Consider the following 23,330-nt stretch of genomic DNA (forward strand, 5'->3'; position numbering starts at 1 on the left):
CGCGTGACACACAGTCAACAAACTGTCACGCTTGCGTTTCCCGGAAGAAGACGTATATACGTAGGGTGCGCTACGTACCCTGTTACCGAGGCAGCAGCCATCCCATCCATATAGTTTAGAGATTTGTTCCGTCTGAGCAGGCGACATGAGGAAATGATTGCGCTGTTTGTTTTTTCCTATTTTCGTTGGTAGAGTTTTGTGGAAGCACGAATGTGTTCTGTACTTTATTTTCGACTCGGCCTAAAATGGTGGTCTCGAATAAAATAAATAGTGCCCTTGCGGAACGCGTGCTACTGCCACGTGTTTTCAGGGGACCTTATAGGATATTGACTCAGTAAACACGGTAGTGCATCGTGCGTTGATACTGATTTTTTTGGTTCACTGCCATGTAGTGGGGTCGCAAAGCAATGATGTAGTTCACTGCTGTGTTTGCACTACGTGGTATAACCATATACATGGGTGTAGTCATTGCCCGGAATGGGTCCAGGAAGTGCGATAACCCGGTTTGGTCAGTCGGGGCTCTGACTGCTAGCAGCCTTCTTCTTTCTGGTTTCAGCTAATGCGATGCGTGTTTGTTAACCGGACAGCCCATTATTTGACGAAGATATGAAACTACTGTTTCTGGCGTGTCTCAGTCCTAACACTGGGAACAACACCACAGCTGAGAGGATCAGGTAATTCACAGTGTAGCTACCAGATATGTAGCACGAACACGGGTGTAGTTAGGTATTAAGTGAGGTTATGTAAACAGATCCAGCCCACATTGGCTGTAGTAAATGAGCTGAAGCGTGACTGAATGGAATATAGGCTGAAAAGCGGGGGAAAGTTACAGAAATCACAAAATTATTATTGTTGATTAAAAAAAACAATCGGTCGCATTGTGGATTAGAAAAAAAACTGTTTTTAAGAGTCGTAATGGGGCTGTCTGTAAGAGGAACGCTTGTCCCAAAGCTCTTTCTGTCCGGAAGAATGAGAAAGGTGCACACGTCAAGCCGGTTTGTTTTTCTTTGCCCGTGCAGTTCCCAGTCTCATGCTTTGAGGGTTGAAGCCTCTTTTTCATGACACAAACAGAATGGCTGAACTGTCTCCCTCTGTACATCACAAGTTTAGGTTTAAACTGCCCCCCCAGTCTCAGTGGCAGTTTAATAAAATATGTTATTGGCTCTGCTAGATGGACAAGTCTCTCTGCAGCTGATACTCCAGGTCATGTTTGCTCCACTGATTCCCTGAGTCCCATTGAACTGGGAGGGCTGAGATGACATATTTAGCTCTAGATTTCCTCAGCCGCATGGTTATGACCCACTGCATTAAAAACCGAATGCAATTTACTGTTACATTTTTATGCTCAGCCAGTCTTGCATAAAAAATGCAAGAGTCATTGTTAGAGTATTCTCACGCCTGTGTCCCTAATGCATCACACTGTAAAATCAGACGAACAAGCTCAAATTAGATCTAAGTAGACCTGTATGACCCATTTTATCAGCGTGTCAGAGATCACAGCATGGGAAGAGATTAAGAGAGAAAGTTAATTGAAACCCTCACTGGACAATTTGAGATGTATGAAGGGAGGCAGTTCAGTGGACCGGTTAGTGTGAAGGGCGGTCAATTTTAAGGAAACAGTTAATCACTCTTCACCTCTGTCCACTGAAGACCAAGTTATCCTGAGATGAAAGCCCCCACTGGGGCTCAACAGACGCAGTTAGACACACTAATGAAAGCGCTATAGTTTTGTGACCTGTGATCCTATACAAGTATATGACCAATTGTTGCACCTTCCATTTTACATTGTGTCGCCCATCACATTAATGCAGTTGAAATGTTTGCAGCTTAGCTATTTTATTCACAGTCGAATGTTTTTTTTCTGCATCTAGGTCTTACCTCGAAGCTGCAGGACACACTTGTGAGCTCAGAGACGCAGCGGAGTTTCAGTCCCCTGCTGAGGTGGCAGATCTAGTGTCTCAGTATCCCCCATTTGATGGTGCATTGGCCATTCATCTGTTTAAAGCAGGCAGACTTCTCTTGGGTAAGACATGCATGCACTTGCCACTATATGAATCGGGGTTGCTCCAGATATAGAAATTCTCCTTGTGCATAGATCCAGAGCATCTTGCTGTCTCATTAGTGACTTAAGATATGGCATATATTACATATTCAGTCATACACATCACTGTGTGTGTGTGTGTGTGTGTGTGTGTGTGTGTGTGTGTGTGTGTGTGTGTGTGTGTGTGTGTGTGTGTGTGTGTGTGTGTGTGTGTGTGTGTGTGTGTGTGTGTGTGTGTGTGTGTGTGTGTGTCATCAACAACTGACTAAAATGAAATAATATTTTTCTCATTAACCTGAAGAAATTATAAATAAGTACTCTAATAAAATAAAAAAATCCTCTTTATTCATGTCAAGTCAAAATAAAATACGCCGACATAACAGAAATTAAACTAAAATGACACATTTAAGGTAGAAAATGTCTTTAATCAAGTATCTTTTTTTCCTTTTTTGTGACTAAAAGTCTTTCTGTATTAAAGGTGCCATATGTAAGAGTGTGGCCAAAAACAGTTACTACATTCAAATTCAAAATACCAAGGTCTTTTAGGTTTAGTTTATTGACGTAACTGGCAACCCGTGGTTGCTCGGTAGCTGAGACTCTACTGACTGCAATGATTGGTATACGGTGGTAGGTGGCGCTACATGCCAAATCATGATTTGCAGTCTGCAAAATATTCGTTTTAATGCAAATATTTTGTCTGTACTGTTGTTGTTGGTTAGTTCAGTTTGTTATATGAACATTATTCCTGAGTCTCTGTGACATATTAGGAGGATTTTATGGGCAGTTGCTTTAGATTTATTACATAATGTACTGTTAAACTGTTGCAAAATGTCTGCTACTGCTCTTGAATGTGCCCTCATACTGGCACCAGTGCACCAGGTGAAGCAAATCTTAATAAATGACTGATGGCCTGCCTTTGTGCCTGTTCTCCCCAGTCAAACAAAGAACTCAGTTGTGTCGTCTCTTAATATGTGTACCCGGTATTCCAGCTCTTTATGATGGCTGCGCCAACATGTACCTTTAAATCTTTGCCAGTGTTTTACTGACAGAACACACCCAGAGGTTACGTTTTAATTCCGTTATTCATTAGCCTGTTCTTCTCCCCTCATCATTTCTTGTGTGTCTCACTCACTGACTTCTGGCTGAGTGTTGACATGTGAGTTATCATTTATTTGAAAGGATTTATTTGGTTTTAATTTCTAGTGACATAACGGCTAGAAGAGCAGTACAAGTCAAAATACAAACTGTGTCGGCACCATTTGCTTTTATCAATATAATGCAATGCTCAGACCGCTCCCTGTTCGACCAATGTTGAAACTTCTGTGTTTTATGTAACCTTTACACCAGACATCCATGTGCCCTTTGGCGTCATCTTTGGAGGAACAGACATAAACGAAGATGTGAAAGTCAAACAGAAGTGTGTGGTTATGGACCAAGTGCTGCTGAAAGCCAGGTGATGTTGCTGCTTAGTTCCAAACAGCTTGAATATGAATTGTGTTGTTTAATTCTGCACCTCGTGACTGTATGTGAATGGGATATTGACAGTTTAAAAGGGGCTTAGAAATTGTATTTTACAGAAGACAACATCATTATAAATAACATTAATTAGGGATGCGATTCATTTAGTGTGTGCACTGGTTGTTTTGTCTTTTGTTGTTTTTGTAAGACACAAAAGTCATTTTTGTGAGTTACAACTGTTCTCGTCCTGCTGTGACAAGGTAACAAACACTAATCAGCCCCGAAATTAAAATTAATAACTGACTGTGCGGTATACTTGTAAGACAATTTGAAACCATCATAATTTGCTAATGGCTAATGGGTGCATCTTTCCCCTGAGTGAGGTGTGCTTTATCAGTTTGAACATGTCTTGTGATTGTGTCTTAAATTTGGCAATACAGTTTGTTATAAATTTTATAGAAACACTTAAACAGATATAAGTGGCAAATATTGTTGATGATGTCCTGAAGTGTATACAAGATGTTTATGTACAGCTATTTGTACTGGTTTTATTTACATCATGTTAGACCTCCTTTGATTTGATTGCATTAGTCGACTCATACATACATACATGTCGGTTTACACCTGAAAAATATATTTAATTGTTGTGACTACTCATAAATGCATACAGTATGCGGTCTATGTACTTTAAACACAGGGTTGGCATTTATACATATATAATCTGTAAGAATTGCTTGACAATTGTAATTATTAAGACATTTTTCTTCCTTACTTGATCTGTTGCAATGCCTCTGAATCATAATAGCTCTGATATCTGCCAGCATAATAAAGAATGCATCCTTGGTGCCTGAAGTGGCAGCACAAAAGGGTAAGGCTGAACACATGCAAGTTAACCCCAGCTGCGCAGGCTTATGTGTTCTCTCCACCCCTAGTTTAACGCTGTTGCGTTAATATGCAGATGGACTTGCCCTGTGCCCTGATGTCACGTCCCTGTGTCTCTGTTATCATCGTGATGAAATTTGGCGGTAAAGCATCAATCTAGTAAATCTAAGGGAGATAATTGTCTTGTGGGAGAATGAGGGATATCAAAGTCTCCTCACTTCAAACATCTAAATCCATGCACCTCCCGCTGTTAGTGTCGTCTCTCACAAACCTTAATCATTAGATTCAGTCACTACTCTGAGCCCATTGGCCCATTTATTAATGCACACTTACATGGAGTATGTGCAAATGAACATTTCCCCACTGTTCTTTGCTCTACTTTGCCTTTGTTTTACTCTCTGTTTTTTGTATTCATTCTTAAGTCGTTTGTCTTCAATCCACAAGCAGATTGCATATTCAGTTTTGAGAATTGTGTGCATTTGATGATTTTTTTTTACCCCATGATTGTTGACAACACTGATACCCGTCACCTCCTCTCAGACTGAAAACTGTTTTTTTATCTGTTTATCAGGTTTGCTGTTGCATTTACCAACAAAATGAAAGAAGAGGCAGAGTTATATTTGGTATGATTCTTCTCTTTTGTATTTCAATAGACCAATTAACATTGTTCATAACCTGTGCTTTTATGCAAAAATGTATGCAACTTATGAACTGACTGTTACAAATAAAATGTTAATAGAAATAAAGCTTTGAACTACAAAGGAAGTGTGAAAAAGGCAGAGTGAGAGTGAAAGTTTTATTTGTGTTTTTATGACACATTAACAAACAACAGGGGGGCCGACAGCATCAATAAATACAACAGAAGGATTGTTACTATACAAACACAATATCTAGCCTTGTTTTTAATAGATGGGCATTAAAACAATATTACTGTGCCTTATTTTCTGATTAGATTCCAGCCGTAGGCTCTGTATTGAGGCAAGTGGCACACTTTATCTCTGCCATTTAGTGCTGACAGCAGGCAGACAAGACTGGCATTGAGAGGCATCGCGATGCTTTTTTATTGTGACAGATAATACACATGGGGGATGGATCTCGTCTGATAACAGCCAGTAAATTTCCTTTCCATCCTCTGCCATTTGTTTTGTATCATCATCTTAGTAACGACCGCTGTTTCCCCAACTCTTTTAGAGTCCAGATTTGGTTTTTAATGTTTGCAGCACAAAGAGCATTAAGTGGCTCTTTTTTTTTTTCTCTCTGGCACAAAGGGATAAGAAGCAGTAAGATATAATCAAATGTAATGAATACAGAAGTGCTGCCAGTAATTACTGATTGATTTAAAACACTTACTTCTATTCTAGTCTGAAAATACCAATGTGTGTTTTTTTTTCTCCTTTGAAGCTGTCCCAGAGCAGTAAAATCTATGTCCAACCCCAAGGTAAGCCCTGCAGGATGCATATCCTCACCTGATTTTGTGCATCCCTGACTCACTATCGAAGTGTTACATTAATCAGCTTTGACATTTTTCTTTGCTCTATGATCACACGGTCTACAGCACTGAGTTGTCACCGACTGTTGCTCCATGCAGAACGATCCAAATCGCTCTTATATAATTTCTAATCTCTATAATTTCATACATGCCTATATTGTATGTGCCTAATATCCAAATAAAACACAACAGCTTATTGAGCACTGTTTTTTATTTTTCTGCATTCGTTTTTCAAGGTATCCAGACAAAAGTGGCTGAGAAATTCTGCTGGACTGAATTCTTGAGGAGCTCAGGTACTGTTACTGTTTAATGGTTTTCCTTTCAGCTGTTGTCTAGACAACGCATGGCTTGATATTTACCAGGTTTTACCATGGCAGTTTTCAGGTTAATTTATTAAGTAGAAAAATGTGTCCTGAGGAAGGTCTGTGGATCACGCTTAAACAATGTAGACAAAACAGATTCTTACCATCTTTTGGTATGGTAAGACCGACTGCTGTTATTGTCGTGTTTTATGATATGTGGGATATATTCTACTTTCGCTTGGAAGACTGTTGGAAAATAAACATGTCTGGTGCAAGGAACATATAGAAACTTGCCACAGCTTATTATTAAGACTATGTCTCGAACACAAAACCTAGCCCAGGGACATGTGCTGGACACTATGCTACTGCAATAAAGTGCAGATGCTTGCACAGTGAAAGTAACTATGCTTTGTAAAATAGGGTTTCTGGTTTAGACGAGACTACTGGTACCTGTTTGCAATATTAGCATAAAAGCCTTCAACCATATTCTGGGCTGCACATTTTTCTATGGGTCCTTATCTTCTCTCCATCTTTTCCACTCCAAAAAAGTACCAAACATTTAATCTTCAGCTGTGGCTGCATCAGTGAGGTGGTGGTGATGAGGGAGTTTTCATCATTTTCCCTTTTCCCTCCCCTGCACTTTCAACTTTGCGTGTAGCTCAGTAATTAATATGTACAGTTCCTCTGAGCCAACGCTCCACAACAACCTGGAGTTTAAAATGTAAATGTCCAGCTGAGGTTTATTAGTAGACACACGGCGCAGTGTTGACTCCAGAGAGGAAAAGGTGATTAATGGCCCTACAGCCCAGGACCATTTGTCACAACCAGTGTGAGTAATACTAATTGGCCACACTCACATTTTCCACTTTTTATATGTGAAACAGGAGTTACTTGTATTGTGTTTTTGATCTGACTGAATCCCTTATGTATTTAGAGCCCCAGACATTGTTCCACCTTCTGCTGTGTTAAGTGTCCATTTGCTGTAAATGTGAGTTTTATGCATTGTTAACAAAAACTTCCTCTCATTTTGTAATTTTCTGTCACTGCAGAGCTTTTGACAGCACATTTTTTGGATATTTCCGTGTACATTTTGGATGTGTTAGTACTGTACTGAAGTTAATGCGACTTCAAGCCAGAGAACTATAACCTGATCATGCTGGCTCTCTGCTTTCTAAAAGATCAAACATGTCCTCCTTCTTCTTTTTTAACCCCCACGACTTTGCATGTTCACCTTCAATCTCAGTATCATTATATTAAAGTTTTCCTCAAGCAAAACATCACAGTCTGACAGAAGTGACGACCACAGCAACCTGTATTCTCCCCGTCACCTCTCATCCTACTTTTATCTTCACACACGCTCCCAGCACAGCAGGGGGCACTGTCCCGTGTGTGTGTGTGTGCTCCCTCCTCCCAGATCTTGGTGCCCATTGAGTTACTTTTTTTTATCCCCCCCATCTGGTGTGACATTAATTAATCATCACAAAATAATGAAATGTATGGTAGAGTATGGGATATACACATACGTTCTATTGATTAATGGCTATGTGTCAGTTTTACTGTTGGGAATATGATTATTGTATGTAGCTCATTGTTGTTCTAGCACAAAAAAAAACATTGTAGAAGCAAAGCAGCCCTCCCACCTGATTGAAGATATACTGTGTTACACTGTGTGATTATCCTTTGGGTGTCATGTACCCTCCAAAGTCTCTGACTACAGCTCTGGCATCCAGAGGCTGTCTGTCCATGAAAGCCAGTAAGCATTTGTTGTTTGTGACTCCTGCTGACTGACATACATGATAGAAAGTTCAGCGTTGCTTTCAATCACTGAAATATAGGGTTGGAAATAGTGGGCGCGGTGGTTTAAATTGAATAAATTACACGATAAACATGCTCTAATCAGTTATTAAAGAGAACATGATGGGAAAAGGTGAAAATAAACTTTTATCAAATTGCCAAATGGCTGGGTTTTTAGAGCGGTAGAATTAACGTATGTGTTTTCAGTCATACCCGTTTCTAGACATCTCCCTTTACTTGAGCAATGTTACTGTTGCCTCCATCTTATTTTGACATAAATCAATCACTTCCTGTGTGCAGGGTTGGGAATGTGACACGAGAGCTAATCACAGCAATACTGTTTAATTAAGCGTGTGACATCCGCTTACACTTGAACAACAGCACGACCCTGACCCTCTTAAACCTTTAATAGTTTGTCCTATTTGATATTTGATGTTACAAAAATATCAACTGTGATAAACGTGTATTACACCGGATTTATTCGAGACATACTTGAGCCTTGCACATGTATGAATTGAACTCATTGACAGTGTGCTAATTAAATTTAAGTTTGACAGACATAAAAAAGGAACGCTGCTGGTCTCACACGCACACACACACACACACACACACACACCCTGTTTTACACACCCTGTACTTGTGATCCTTGTTTTCGTTTTCCTGTGTTATTTCATGCAGGTTAACTAAACAGCTGATTTCTGATGTTTCTGACTAGAAATACTGCAGGGGGGGTTTACACGGGTGTGTTGAATTAAACATGTTAACAATGTAACACAATGAAAAATACATGCAGATAATGAAATAGTATCATGCACCAACTACCCTCGATGTAATTGAGTGGGTGTGCGTGATAGTTTCTTAGTTGAGATCTTTGTTTCATGTTGTTGTGACTGCTGTGTCTACAACCTGCAGCCACACAGCAGATTAAAAGGAGTTGTCGCAGTAGATGTATGCTCCCCCCCCCCCATCCACGCACAGACACAGAAACAGAAACATGTACACATGCAGCGCTGATTAAAGCAGAATGTTCTTCTGAACTCAAAGGCAAATGAACAAAGATGTGTTAAAGCACTCGCACAATAGCACAGACAGTGAGAGAGAGAAAAGACACCGCTGTTGGCACAAAAGATGATTTGTACAATATTTTTTTTTCTCCCATGAGAAAAGAAGAATTGCGAACTGGATCCAAAGGCTTTGCTTCTTTGAAATTCTTGTTTATTTTGACAGGTCTGTGCTCTTGTATGTTTCCTGTCATCCTGCATTTCGTTCTGTGGTATTAACGGGTGTTTACCTCAGCTGATGTGCGAGGAAGTTTGAATGCGTCGCAACCGATGAAGTGAAGCTTGATTTGCCAGTCAGCTCCTGGATCAGGGTCAAAGCCCAGACTCCTTGTTGTCATTCTAAGATTCACTTAAATAGCACGGAAAGAGCTGCTTTAGCCCTCTGATCTGGACTTATCAAGCCACATGGGATTTCACTCAATTGTCACTGTGTTATAAGCACATGCTGGTGTTTGTCCTCAGTATTATTGTTGCAATGGTTTGTTTCCTCTTTAGTTTGTCTAAACAAACCTAATCCGAGCTGTTGCACATTTTATGTTTGACTGCTTACCCCGATATACTGTCTTTTGTAATTTATTTAGCTCTTTAGCGCAATGACAATGTCAGAGATCACATATTTCTTTCTTTATTTTTACTGTTTAATATTCAGATATCTTATACTTGTTGCTGCATTTTCATCCGCTGATTAAATAAACCACAACTCTCAAGTGTCGCATTTACACCAACCGCACTTATAATCGCATAAAAGACTTGTAAAAATGTAAATTTATGCTGCAAATTATATTTTTAAAGACATACAGTACTGTGCAAAAGTTTCCAGCTCTGTTGTTTTTTCTGTCTGTCAAATCCAGTGATCATTGGAATTTGGAATGAAGTGATGCGACTTAAAGCTGCTCTTATATATTAGCGAGCTGTCAATGAGTTTAACTCATGCAACATGTGTGTGTAATGCTCAAGCATGTCTTGAATAAACCTGGCGTAATAGACGTTTTTTTTTTACAGCAGATATTTCTTTAAATTAAATAGTAGGACAAACACAGGATTTACCAGCATTTCAGTATTAACAGAGCTGTGTTATTGTTTAAGTGTAAGGGTAGATCACACTAAATACTTGACACTTGTTTTTTCGGAAAAATGTTTTTTAACAACAAAAAACTGCATAACATGTCTGTGATGGATTGCCATCTAATTGTTTTGCAGAAATTCATCTCCAAGCACCACTGTGCCCGAGTATAAGCTCACAGTGCCCATTGCATGACTATTAATCTCCACTTTGGTGCAGGTTTACATTGTGACTACCCGTGTTCAGTATTCAAAAAAAAAAAAAAAAAAGCTCTGCTCCATTAGGCAGTTACAAACATAATTCAGTCCACTTCTCTTTCACACTGATCATCCATAAATGCATTGGGGTTTTTTTTGAGTTACGTGATGTTCAGCCTTTCAGAATTCAGTCTGCTTGTTCTTCAATTGTGAATGTGAGACTGAATGTTTGTTCCAGGTGACCAGTCAAGGGTGTGCCCCACCTCTTGCCCTGTGTCAGCTGGGATTGGCTCCAGAAGCCCCCCGCAAACCTCATGTTGAGGATAAACCAGTAGTCAGTGATTGAAATCAATTCAAGCAATTTTAATGAACAATTAGTGAGATCGGCCAAAACATTATACACAGGGCCACATCGGCATAATGGTTACCCTCAAAGGGCCAGATGTAACTGTCATACAGAATAAACGTAACTAAATGTCACCAAATATAATGTAAAATAAAGGTAGTTACTCCGTAACATATTGATAAATAACTTTCTGTATTTATTACTTATTTCACTCATCCTATGATGCATATACAATGATACACTGCAATCTAATGGGGGGTGCCGTCCCTTTGCGGGTACACTCTTAGAAATAAGGGTTCCAAAAGTATCCTTCTACAAAGGCTGAGGTTCTATCTGGAACCATTTGCTTCTGAAAAACCCTTTCCCCAAGAAAGTTTTAAAAGGGCTCTTGGTGGAACCTTTATATAAAGGTTCTACCTGGAGCCAAAAAGGGTTCACCTACGAGGACAAGCCGAAGAACCTTATATGGTTCTAGTTAGCACTTTTATTTCTAAGAGTGTAACACAATCGGCATGCATTGTGGGAAATGTAGTTTATGGTCAACGCACGCCTTAAAGCAGCATAGAACTATTTTAACACAATGAAGACCAATTAATCACCCGCGGGCCACATAAAATGACGTGGCGGGCCACATCTGGCCCCCGGGCCTTGAGTTTGACACATGTGGTCTAGACCTTCTAGAGCCCACATGATCAACCTAAAGCCCCACGACCAGGATGTATCTGTTCCATGACTACCTCAAACGAAAACAAAAGTCATTAATTCCTCATTGTCACCACTTTATCCTCCACATGAGGGTCGCTGGGCTGCCAAGGCCAATCCCAGCTGACATAAGAAAGGTGGAGATGAACAACCATTCACTCTTTCAATCACACCTATGATCAATTTAGAGCGGCCAATTAACCTCTGCATTCTTGTTGGAGTATGTGAGGAAACATAGAAGAAGAAAATCCTAACTCAACACAGAAAAAAGGCCCAAATTGGGATGCAAACAGACAACCTTCTCGCTTGGAGGCATCAGTGCTAGCCACGTGTTCCACCGTGTGGCCCTGGAAAACACAGTGACACTGAAAAATCAGTCAAAAGCAGTATTATTAATCTTCCACTCACTTACTGTCATTGGTATGCATCTTTTTGAGCTGTACAAGTTAGAATGCAAATGAAATGAAGCTCAGTATCTGTAGAGTGTAGACCAAACATCTCAGTTCCCTCTGCTGCATCGTCACATGAAGAGCTTTTCATTTTTCAAACCCAGCTTTGACTTTTGTTTTTAAGCAGCTTTACATGTATGTTTTTTTAAAGGATGGTACAGAGCTTGTTTTCCTGTTTGTACGGATCACTTCTGTACATTTAAAAATGCACATGTTAGATTAGATTAGATTAGAATTAAAAAAAGTACTGTCATTATTAAATGTGTGGCCCTTTGCTCACTGTATACTGTATATGTCAGCCCTTTGGAGTAAAATGCTGCCCACCCCTACGGTGGCCCAGAGGTGTCAGGCCAAATACAAAAGCCACAACACAAATACAAAAGCCACTCTTCCGTTGTAGGTCACTTCTGTTGTGGGTTACTTCCGTTGTGGCTTTTGCATTTCTGTTGTGGCTTTTGTATTTGTGTTGTGGCTTTTGCATTTGTGTTGTGGCTTTTGCATTTGTGTTGTGGCTTTTGTGTTTGTGTTGTGGCTTTTGCATTTGTGATGCGGCTTTAGCATTTGTGTTGTGGCTTTTGTATTTGTGTTGTGGCTTTTGTGTTGTGGCTTTTGCATTTGTGTTGTGGCTTTTCTATTTGTGTTGTGGCTTTTGCATTTGTGTTGTGGCTTTTGCGTTTGTGTTGTGGCTTTTGCGTTTGTGTTGTGGCTTTTGCATTTGTGTTGTGGCTTTTGTATTTGTGTTGTGGCTTTTGCGTTTGTGTTGTGGCTTTTGCATTTGTGTTGTGGCGTTTGTATTTGTGTTGTGGCGTTTGTATTTGGCCTGACACCTCTGGGCCACCGTACACCCCTGCTCTAGAGGATGCACAGTGTGAAACGGGTATTTGTATAAATAAATTAAAGGATTTAAGTCTGAGACGTGCCACTCCAGTGTGTGCTAGTGCAGGGTATATTTTGTTAGTTGTGTTGCCTTCACAAAGTAAGGTGCAGTACCAGTTGGCAGAGACCTCAGCTGTGTTGCAGCCAGCGTCAGACTCATCTGCAGATTGATTTCGGAAAGTCGGTCTATGAAAAGACAAGTTTAGTGTCCCTGCCTCTCAAATAACGCGAGGCTCTCATAAATGTTTGATGTTGTAAGCATGATGCTGGACGATCTCATTTTAATCTCGGGCTGCTCAGTGAGCAAATGCTCTGGCTGTGTAGTTATGATGCTGTATTACACATTATTACTGATTAGGAGGCAACCTTCCAATGTTTTCTGTAGTCTATTGCCCTCTTGAGTGTTACAACTCTGATCGGAGAATTGTGAGCACGCATTACTCACTGCTGTCTTATTTTCCCTGTGACCTTGGGTGATGTATTGCTTTCATTATATGCTGATGTACTTGGAATGTTCATTATGCAGTGTTTTGATATTGTGGTACTGTCTTTTTGTGTCCGGCTGGCTTCTCTCCAGGTGTGAGTAGCGAGCATGTGGATGAGCTGCGCGTCTTCTTGTTGGTCTGTGGCCTCAGAAGAGTCAAGGACCCTCTTTATTTGGTGAAAGTTTTTTCAGGTATGCCAGCTTTTTTCTTTTAATAAATGAAATCATAATTTATTTTACAACTGCATTTATGTATTTACTGAGGTTATCTTTGTCTGATATAAAAAAAAAACAGAAGAAATCTGTGAGAGCTCATGTTGGTACTACAAAGACATTCTATCTTGTTGAAGGTTTTCTTTATGGTGTTTCTTATTATAATGGCCTTAAAAAGTATAAACCTATGGTCGGATGTGCAAGTGTAGCTATGTAGTATCTATGCAGAACTGTTTTCATTAAAATCCTTCAACTCGTTTCTTTTTCTTTTTTAGAGTTGCATTATGAGAATCCACAGAATGTGCTGGTCATTATTGGACCAAAGGTACGTACACACACAGTCTTTCCTTTGCCATGCATCGCTCTTTGTATAACGACTCCACGAACCAGCTGAAATTACCTAGAAACCTCCCCGTGAGAATGCAGACCGCCTCTAATTGGATGTAGCACAGACACTGGCTTTAGCTGTTTAGCTGGAATTAACAGCCATTGCTGGAAGGAAATGGAAATCTTCTGCAAGCAGGGCACGGGTCAGCAACAGCAGCAGAAGTCGAGTTTTGTCTTACTGGCAGACTTTCTTACACCAATGCACTTCCTATTTCAAATTAGCACTCACATTTGACTAGTGACCTGTAAAGAGCTACCTCGTTTATCACGCATGGACGGGCATGCATCTGTGCTTGTGTGAAACAAACCATCGGGTGTGTGTGTCACACTTGAAGACATTAAGGGTGAATTCCAATTCCTTGCTTAACCCTCAATCTCAAAAATGTGCGCTCCCGCTAGTGCATGTGCTGTCTCGATTCTCAGAAAAAGTAAGTTGAGGGGCAAGTTTAAGGGCTGTATCGCCCTCAATATTGAGATTTTCCGAGACCACCCTTGGGAGCAAGGGCTACCCAGAATGCATTGCGTGTTTTGACATAACAAAGATGGCGCCGAAAGCAGCGGAACGAGAACGATACAAATTAAGTATTTTCTTTGTTAATAGAGATATAAAAATGATGAAAACCATTGTATTATCTTAGTTTAGGCTCATATTATGGATTACTGACGTCATTGTTGCGTAACATTTATTTTTATTTTACGATCTTTTGTCAATAGCCGGCCGGTGCGGACAAGCGATCGTTTGCTATCGTTACTTTTCAATAAGCTGTGGTGTGTGGTAACTGTCAGCTGAATATGTCCGTGGTTGTGGTATTTGTATGAGTATCATCTTATAACTAACTGACAACCTAATAACTTGACTGACAAACGGATCGTAATAAATAATCGTGACGTATATGTGTTCTTCTTCTTCTTTTTTGGAGTTGACAGACTGGATGCAGCTTTCGAGTTATTCTGCCCCCCACAGTCTGAAGACGTATCTGCATTTAAGGGGTGTCCCATTTCTAAGTGACAAAATAGGTTAAGATAAGGGTTGAGCTTGAGGGTTAAGATAGGAATTGGAATTGGCCCTAAGTGCTCAAATAAAACCAACTCTGCTTTTATTTCTGATATTCATGAATCCACCTTAACATTTGCTGTAAATGTAACTGTATGCTCTTGCACACTGTTCTGCAGAAGAATGTCATTCCATCCAAACAGCAGCAGCTCTTATTACTTCCTGTTCTTTTTTCCCTTCGATGTCATTTCCACTGCCCCACTCACTGATTTCTCTCTGTATTTGTCTTCTCTTGGCCTTGACTTTGATGTGACATCAATGTACAGTATTTTAGTGTAACTTCAAAAAGCGTCTGTCAGACAAAAGGTATGTTCTGCTTTAATTTTGTTCAAAAACAACTCAATTAGTCGTGGCCGGGGGGGGGGGGGGGGGGCTTGTACGCCGTCTTACTGCCGCCGCTGTACTTTGTTGTTGTTTGATGAAATGGTTCAGTGGAAGCAGAGACGTGTGGTTCATCTTGATGCCCCTGAATCACAGTGGAAGTGTGTTTGTTTGTTTTTCTAGGATTCTGGTATTTTAATATACCAGACTTCCCCCTCGATAATCTTAACATTCCACAGTTGGTGGTTGTATTAACAAGGTATCGATAGAATGTAAAAATACAAACGAACGTTAGAAGACGCCATGTGCTTTGTTGAGGTTGTTATGTTATAATAAACGGTCTCGCTGCCGTTACGCAGAAAAATCAGGTCAGAGTCTGAGCAATACTCTCACTACTGTTTAACTGGGCTTTATCAAGCACCACCAGTGTATTTTCTGTAGCAGGCACAGGGACAGCTGCATGACACACAACAAAATCAAATCAAAAAAATTATTTATTTGGACAAACCAAACCACTGATGCAAGTTCCACCCTCCTCATTGGTAAAGTCCTTCCTGTCAGTTTTCTGTTGATTCGTCCAGGGACAGTGCAGAAACTGTGCTTAAATCATTCAGGTGTGTTCATGCAGCTTTTATCATGATCTATCCCACGTTGGTTTTACAAAATCTCAGATTACACCACGATACAAAACTGTATAAACAACATTAGAAGCCTTCTTGGCAGCATCTTTGACCTAAATTGTTATGCTTTGACTTTTCCGTAGGCAGGCTAATGCAGGCAAATCCCACACTGCAATTAATCAGATTGGTCACCCAACCCACACTGACCCCAATCTCTGAAAATACAGGATTTTGAAAGAATAAATTGCATCGTATATAAATGATTAATTTTGCATTATTGTTTATTTTATCCTTGGAAAAAAGAGCATTCAGGGGTATCACTTGTTTTTTTTGTCTTAACTTTACCTTTCAGATCGATCCTGCATTTACTGTTGAAGTGAAAGATGTAGTTAAAAGGTAACGCCTTTGTTTTGTTCTCTTGAATTGTCTTAATCAGTTGCATGTTGCATAAAAACAAAGGAAAGGTCTGACGGTCTAATTAGTTACTGAGGTCCTCGTCCTTTTCTGTATTTATCCTGTCAGGTAGAGGAAAAATATCTAAGCAGCTATAGTTTGCATTTATAGTAACAGAAGGTGAACAGAATACAAATCTGAGAAGAGCATCAAGATCCGTTTTTTCCATCCTCCTGCTCACTAGTCCAGGCTGTTTTTCACCAAAACTAAGACCTTTGCAGCGAGAAAGTGCCCCCTCCACTGAGGACGTTACCTGGACACTCTGTTCCACAGGCACATGTAGTCATGTTTCCTGACCTGAGCTTGTCACTTCTGTTCACCATTATTCACGCCTCCGTGAGCCCTGAGTCATGCACAACTGAGCTCTGTCACTGCCTCTGCAGCACAGCAGGAGTCTTTTTGGCCCAGGAGAGGAGCCAACAGGAGCTTCATGCTGCCATGAAAAGGTGCTTCGCCACCGTCAACAGCTCTGTGTCAGAGGGCATGTCAGCAGCCATCTTAGAGGTAAATATGCAGGCGCCTTCAATAATCCAACTGCTAATCACATGTGTTGTTGCTCCTTCAACATAGTAGACAATACTATTACAGATAATGGAAATTCTCTATATTAAAGTGGATAATTTGCCATGTCAATATTTGCAGGAGTCCTTATCTGTTTTTTTTGCTGAGCTATCTGACCAATGACTTCAGGAACAATTACCCAAATTAATTACTCAACTCAAATCTTCCCATTCCTCAGTGAATCAAACCTGCAAATCCACCTAATCTCATATAAACACTGTTGATTAAGACAATCCGCAATAGGCTTAAAGTCTGATTAGTATGTTAACATGTTTGTCTCGGCAACCTGCTGAAGGTATTAGTGGATACAGATTGTTAATTCTTAAAGTGAACTCAAGCCCCGGGGAGCATAATAATCAAGCTGTATGATTTCCAAGCTGCTTAAATGCTTCTTTTTTTAATACAGATTTAATGTGTGTGTCACTTTTCTCTGACTTAATAACGCTCAGTCTGTTTTGTTTTGTTTTGTCTGCTCCAATAGGCCATGGATCTTGAGGTCCCTGTTCTGGCCAGGGATATTCCGGGGAATTCAGCTGTGGTGCAGCATGAGTTCAATGGCCTGCTGTTCTCTTCACCTCAGGTATGTAGGGACAGTTGCTGACCAGGTCACCATATGGTATAAGCCCTGTTAAGCTTTAACACTGTGTTAATGGACCGCAGAGAGAATCTAGTGGATATACACCATAGACATAAGTCTAAGGTGTAGACAAGGTATTTTGTTTTTCTTCTTCCTTTATTTAGATTTAGATTTTTTATTTTAAGAAAGAAAACTCCCAACTTATATTGTTGTATTATTCCATAAGTAAATCAAATATTATAGCTGTTTGGGTTGTACTTTACAATCAGAAAGTGACACTTTCAGGGACAGAGCAAAGAAACTGATCATCCATACAAAGCAGGGAGTAAGAAATGGGGGGGGCCCCCTATGGGAAGTCTTCATTCTGCTATTTAATGAGCTTTCATGCAAAGAGGGGATAACACTGGGATCAGGCCAGCTGATATCTGAAGGCTTGAGCATGGTGTTGTCATCATCTACCGTGATGTTGCTGTAACAGTGGAGATAAATCCTCTTCTCTGGGGTTGGGGGGGGGGGGGGCGTCACGTGCACTCATCTGAGCTGCCAGGAAGAAGCTTTCACAGATGGTTACAGCAACTTGGGCTGGATAAACCATGACCTGCCAGGACTGTTGGGCAACCAGCACTAGTCTTTCAGCCCCAAAAATATATTTGCATCTTTTAAATAGATGTGAAATGGCCACACAAGTGAGCTTTTCAGACATGCTTGCATCACTTCAGTGAAATATAGTGAGGCAGTAAATGTTGGCAGGAAAACTTAATTTTGGTGGAGAAGCAAATGAAAAGTAGCATCTATGAAATGAGACTTTTATCTTTTATGCTTATTAAAAAAAAAAAACACATGTTTAGGCAACTTCAGGGGAAAGCTTCAAGCAGCATGTGGTAGTAAACAAGACCAATGTTTTGCTTTGATTCTGGCCAGGAATTTGTCCGTCAGTCTCAGAGGCTTTTGTCAGATTGCGAGCTGAGAGAGAAAGTGGTTCGCAACGGAAAACGCTATGTGGAAGAGCATCACGGTGTAAAACAGGAGAGAGAAACCTATCAGCGACTGGTGGACATTCTGCTCTGAGGTGACCACGTTCAGCTTCTCTCCACTCTCTCAGGAACATTAGTGAAAGGGAAATATACACACACACAATGTAGATTTATAATTTTCAATGTTCCCAGGTGTCTTTATAACCACACTTCAGGCTAACAAAAATGTCAACATAAAGTAATCCTATTTTTCTACACTGACTGTGCTGCAAAGCACTTTGAGCCAAAGACACAGAATAGTAGCGGTTGTTTGTGTTGTTAATATATTTTATTTACTGTATTTGAAATTGAAAATGTACTGTTATTTATGGTGTAGTATAAATGTAGGTAATGTTTGGATTTCTATTTAATAAAAGTGTCGAACAACTCCACGGATTGTTTTTAACTCATCTGAAAATGTGTACACACAAATTACATAATATGTAATTTGTGTGTACACATTCTCAGATGAGTGATATATGTGATCCTGCAGTTTTTTTCTCAAACACAGTGCACGATCAGCTAATTTATGTTTTTGCTCTGTGTCACAATGTTGAAGCATGATAGAAAATATAAACATCAGTTGAAAACCCGGGGTCAAATACCTCAATCAACTGAAAGACAACATTTAAAAGTATTGTTTTAATGAAAAATGTCAAAGGAAAATTATGAACTCAAATTTACATTGAAAATGGTCTCAGATATTGTAAAATAGAAAACACCAATTTCAGCTAGCATTATGTTTTTTATTAAAAGCCACATTTTTGGTGAAATCTATAACTGTCGGACTGAGTTTTGTATTGTAATTAGTGATCAGTATATTGTGTTGTGTGTGTTGGATACTTGTCAGTCTGTACTGTGTTACCCAACATGTGAGTGCAAAAAATAGAGAAGTCGATATTCACATGCAGTCTTAAAATTTGGTGGCTTTTAACGTCGTGTAAATACTGTGTAGAGTCTATCTGGTCCGTCAGAATGATTCACTCTCCAATATTAACAATAATATACAGTACATGTACATGTAAAAGGCCTTGACGTGTAATGAAATGTAGAGGAGGACAATTCCAAAGTCACAAGTTCTTCACAGTTGTTGGAAATGACAAAGGCATTGAGGTGATCAAAGCCACACTTTTTGGACATGTGAGGTCTGCTCAGGCCATGTATTATAACTGGTCCCCAGGTTGTGTGATGGGCACTTGGGGTTCCTCCTCACAGCCGTCTTCTTTCCCAACCCAGTGGATTCCGTGGCCGTTCTCCCTGGGCAGGGAATGTGGCGAATGCTGGCGTTCCAGCGTTGAGAAAGTGGTGAACTGTACTCTCTTCCTCTTGCTGGTGGGCGAGTGGAGGGACTCACTGTGCATAGGTTTGCTCCTGAGGAAGCCCACGCTACCGATCGGAAAGTCTGTGACAGAGGCCAAGCAACTGGGCCTCCTGGGCAAAGTGGTGATCTTATCAGGCCCTATGTCTATGACGGTGGTTGTAGTCTGGGTGTCCTGCTGCACAGGGCTGCCTGGCACACTCATCACCAGCTCGGCATCTGTGCCGAGCCAAACCCAGTCGTGTTTGTGACCTGTGGGCTCGTGGCCATGAGTGGGAGGCTTCTTATGACTGAACTTAACCACGTGAGATATACAGTTTACCAGGAACACCAGAATTGCCAGGCAAAAGACACCCAAGAGGGCATACATGCCGATCTCCAGGTCTGTGAGAGGCCTGTTGGCTAACATTTCTTCACTGCCAATTTCTTCCTCTGTCGTTTCCTGCCCAGGTTCCTCCACCTTGGTGGGGAAGTAGTTCACCAGATTCCCCGGTGCTTTTACAGTGCTTGTGAAGCCAACGCTGCTCATGTCTTCCACGATCATGTTGTCTGAACCGTATACTTTGCCGTTGTCACTGCTCAGTTTGCTGATGTTTACTGCGGTGGTAGGACTGCTGGGGTTTCCTGAACTGCTAGTCTTACCAACTCCTCCAAGGCTGCCACTGTTTATGAACGTTCGCTCTATAGATTTGATGGTAGTTGTGATCTTTTGCATGGTTTTCTCTTTTCCTGAGGCAGCATTGTCCTTCCTGCTAACAGAGCTACTGTCAAAGCCTGGCCGCCCACTATTCACCCGAAATTTGATCTTGAGGGTGCCGTTGCCCACAGCCACAGTGCTTTTACGTTTGGATTTCTGGCAAACTTCACAAATGGACATCTCAAGTCTGACCAGAACGCCCTCCCCCTCGCCCTCAGCCACCACCCCTGGAGGTGAACCCTGCACCGACACCACCCCCTGGTCTAGAGATGTCACTGTCATGCTGTAAGAAGCAGGATCGTACATATCAAGAGGTGTCTGTCTGCCGTCACTGAACTGTACCCAGGCACTGACCAAAGCTTCCTGAAAGAGCAGAAATGTTGCAGAAATTGTAATAGTGCTTTGAATCTCATGATTATCTTTTCAATCGTAAATGTATGAAGACTTGTTACCTGCTTGGGGCTCTGTAGAACCTCTTGCGTGGTCGTGGTAGCCAAGATGGCCCTGTTGCTTGCAGGACTGAGCTGTAGTATCATGGAGAGGCCTGCAACCAGCTGGACCCCTAACTCTGTGATGGTCACTTTGTCATCCACGACTTTGATGGTTGTCTTAGCCAAAATTGCATCAGACAGTGGAGAAAACACCTGTGAATGCAACGCACAGTGTGTCATTAAGTGCCTTCACTGCAAGGCATTCTAGCCAGAACCTAGGTTCTGAGTGGGGGTCTTTTCACTAAAAAGTTTGCAGAAGACCTAGTTTGATGAAATGTCAGTGAAGCTGTCACATATGGTGTAGTGTACAAATTTGGTTGCAGATTTGCAATATTATGCTTTTCGATAGACCTGGAAGTAACCAAACGTTGTGTGATATACAAGAGAACTGGGTACATCGGTGCTGCACATGTTGTTGCCAGTTCTGACATCAACTCACAACAGCAGAGACAAGTAAAGCGGATGAACTCATTAAAAGGCAGCTGGAATTAAATTGTCATTTGCCCACGCAATCTCTGTTCCAGTTCATCCCAAAGGTCCTCAACGGGTTAAGATCAGGACATCGTCAAATCACGTCTTTATAGTCATTGCTCTGTGCACTGGGGCACAATCATGTTGGAATAGAATAGGGGTCTCCCTCAAACTGGAAGACCCCTATTCCACAAAGCGTGTTTTAGATGTTGCCCTGATCAGGTGTGATGGAGCAGGGCGACATCAGTGTTCCCTGAGGACCAGGGTTGGGATACACTGGTATAGTGTACATCTGCATTTATATGGATTTTTTTTAGAATACGGGAAATGTTTGGCTTCTTAAGGAACAGTGCTGTAAAAAAAATATAATATAACACTAGTCTTGTCAATTGTAGATAAGAAACTAATAAAAATCCTTATCCTGTTTGGCTTGAGTAGCTGTTCCTTAATCTGCTGGGGCCAAGGTTAATCCGAGCACTAATTCAGTTCATTACCTGGATGGTGGTGGTCCCAAGGTCCCGTCCTGACAGGACTCTCCCTGCCTGCAGCCTTGCCACTCGAGGGTCCTCCACCTTCATGAAGTATCGAACCAACCTTGTAACATCCACCTGCCAATCAGAGCCCAGGAAATAGGCCCTAGGATCCCGAGGGTCCGTCTGCTCCGCCACAAAGTGAGTTAGCACTCGGACCAGCGCGTGCTGAAACTGCAGCATGCAGCCCTTCCCTTTCCTGTCGTCTTCTTCACTGTTCCATCCAGCTCTGGGACATAACCACAAAAACAATCATGCAGGTCACACCTGTCACACAGCAAATTATTTGCTTTGCTGAACTCCAATCACTCAGTCCTGTCTCTTTGCTTGATTGGATCACTTTTTTTATTCTTTAACAATAGATTGTGTAATGGAATCAAAACCTAAACCCTTGGTGAATTATGATTTATGTGGGCTAAAGGACATATTCAGAAATGCCATCTAAACAGAAAAAACAAATACGTTTTTATGTTAAACACGTGTTTATTTGTGTGTGGGTGTGTGTCACCTTTTAGAGGTTAGTATGGGTATCCTCCAGCTTTTGATCTGGCTCAATTCTGTGTCCGACACTTCAATTATCAGGGGGAGTTGAGGCATCCACACATTGAATTCCAGCTGAGCACTCAGGTAGCTGTAGTTGAAGTTTACCACCATCTTTACTTTGCCCTTTGTCTCTTTGCCATTCACGAAAACATAGTCGCACCTATCCGACACCTGTGCAGAAAGAGATGAAATTAATATGTTATCATTCATCATTTCCTGGATAATATCACAGGCTGTATGTATATTTGTATAAAAAAAAATCTATATCAAACTTAGATTGTTGTCAATGAAAGAGATGTTTGTCATCCAAACAATAACAGAATAATCGTATATTCTCATAAAAGTCACAGTTTTAACATATACGCCATCCTTGCGACAACAAATGGCCTTGGGGCAGTTTTGTGCTGCATGTGTTACCATAGTAATGCCGTGATAAACTGCAGGGATGATCACCAGTCTGAAGCTTTAGGAAGAAACAGTATTGCAATTTTATGTAAATCACAATAGCATGTGGTGCAGTGCTGCGTATCAGTCCTTCACAGCCAAGTGCACGCACTACACTGTAATTTCAAAGGTGACCCTGGAAAGTTTGGGCAACTCCTGCAGAAATGTGAGACGTGAGTCAAGACATTCTCATTGGTCCTTAAACAGCCACCGCATTAAATATAGTGAATAATTGACACAGCATTCAATTTCAATCAACTACATGTGGGAGTGCACAGGTAGTAGAGAGGAAAATGGTGATGTTGAGAGAATAGAAATTGAAAATAGACACAAATTGCTCACGTCTTCCAAGCTTTGAACTTTTCCGGTCATAATATCGCGCAGCGGCTAAGATGGTCCTTCGTTATTTCGTCAAATCCAATTTAATGAAACCTGAAAATTAGTTTTACCTCTGGGTAAAATAACAAGGACAAACAGAAATTATAGAGATGAT

General features: G+C 40.9%; 2 protein-coding genes across 2 annotated transcripts in view; one reads left to right on the plus strand and one right to left on the minus strand.

The window, feature by feature from the left end:
- Nucleotides 1–606: 606 nt before the first annotated feature.
- Nucleotides 607–18,703, plus strand: glt1d1 (glycosyltransferase 1 domain containing 1; the record flags this gene model as incomplete). Its single annotated transcript, XM_083903226.1, has 12 exons — nucleotides 607–674; nucleotides 1,872–2,023; nucleotides 3,389–3,494; nucleotides 4,953–5,004; nucleotides 5,783–5,819; nucleotides 6,107–6,163; nucleotides 13,238–13,336; nucleotides 13,633–13,682; nucleotides 16,092–16,135; nucleotides 16,576–16,696; nucleotides 17,235–17,333; nucleotides 18,252–18,703. The coding sequence occupies 12 exons, from the start codon at nucleotides 607–609 to the stop codon at nucleotides 18,396–18,398; spliced, it is 1,032 nt and encodes a 343-aa protein (XP_083759352.1). The 3' UTR covers nucleotides 18,399–18,703.
- Nucleotides 18,704–19,506: 803 nt separating this feature from the next.
- LOC310938730 (transmembrane protein 132D) overlaps nucleotides 19,507–23,330 on the minus strand; it is a gene marked incomplete at its 3' end in the record, with an annotated part of 28,694 nt that continues 24,870 nt past the window's right edge. The window contains exons 6-9 of the mRNA XM_083903305.1: nucleotides 22,359–22,564; nucleotides 21,815–22,079; nucleotides 20,811–21,002; nucleotides 19,507–20,721 (exon numbers count right to left, since the gene is read on the minus strand). Coding sequence (XP_083759431.1) covers nucleotides 19,507–20,721; nucleotides 20,811–21,002; nucleotides 21,815–22,079; nucleotides 22,359–22,564 — 1,878 coding nt within the window. The remainder of the gene's footprint in view (nucleotides 20,722–20,810; nucleotides 21,003–21,814; nucleotides 22,080–22,358; nucleotides 22,565–23,330) is intronic.

Source organism: Microchirus variegatus, assembly GCF_963457635.1.
Source record: "Microchirus variegatus genome assembly, chromosome: 16".
NCBI lineage: Eukaryota > Metazoa > Chordata > Actinopteri > Pleuronectiformes > Soleidae > Microchirus > Microchirus variegatus.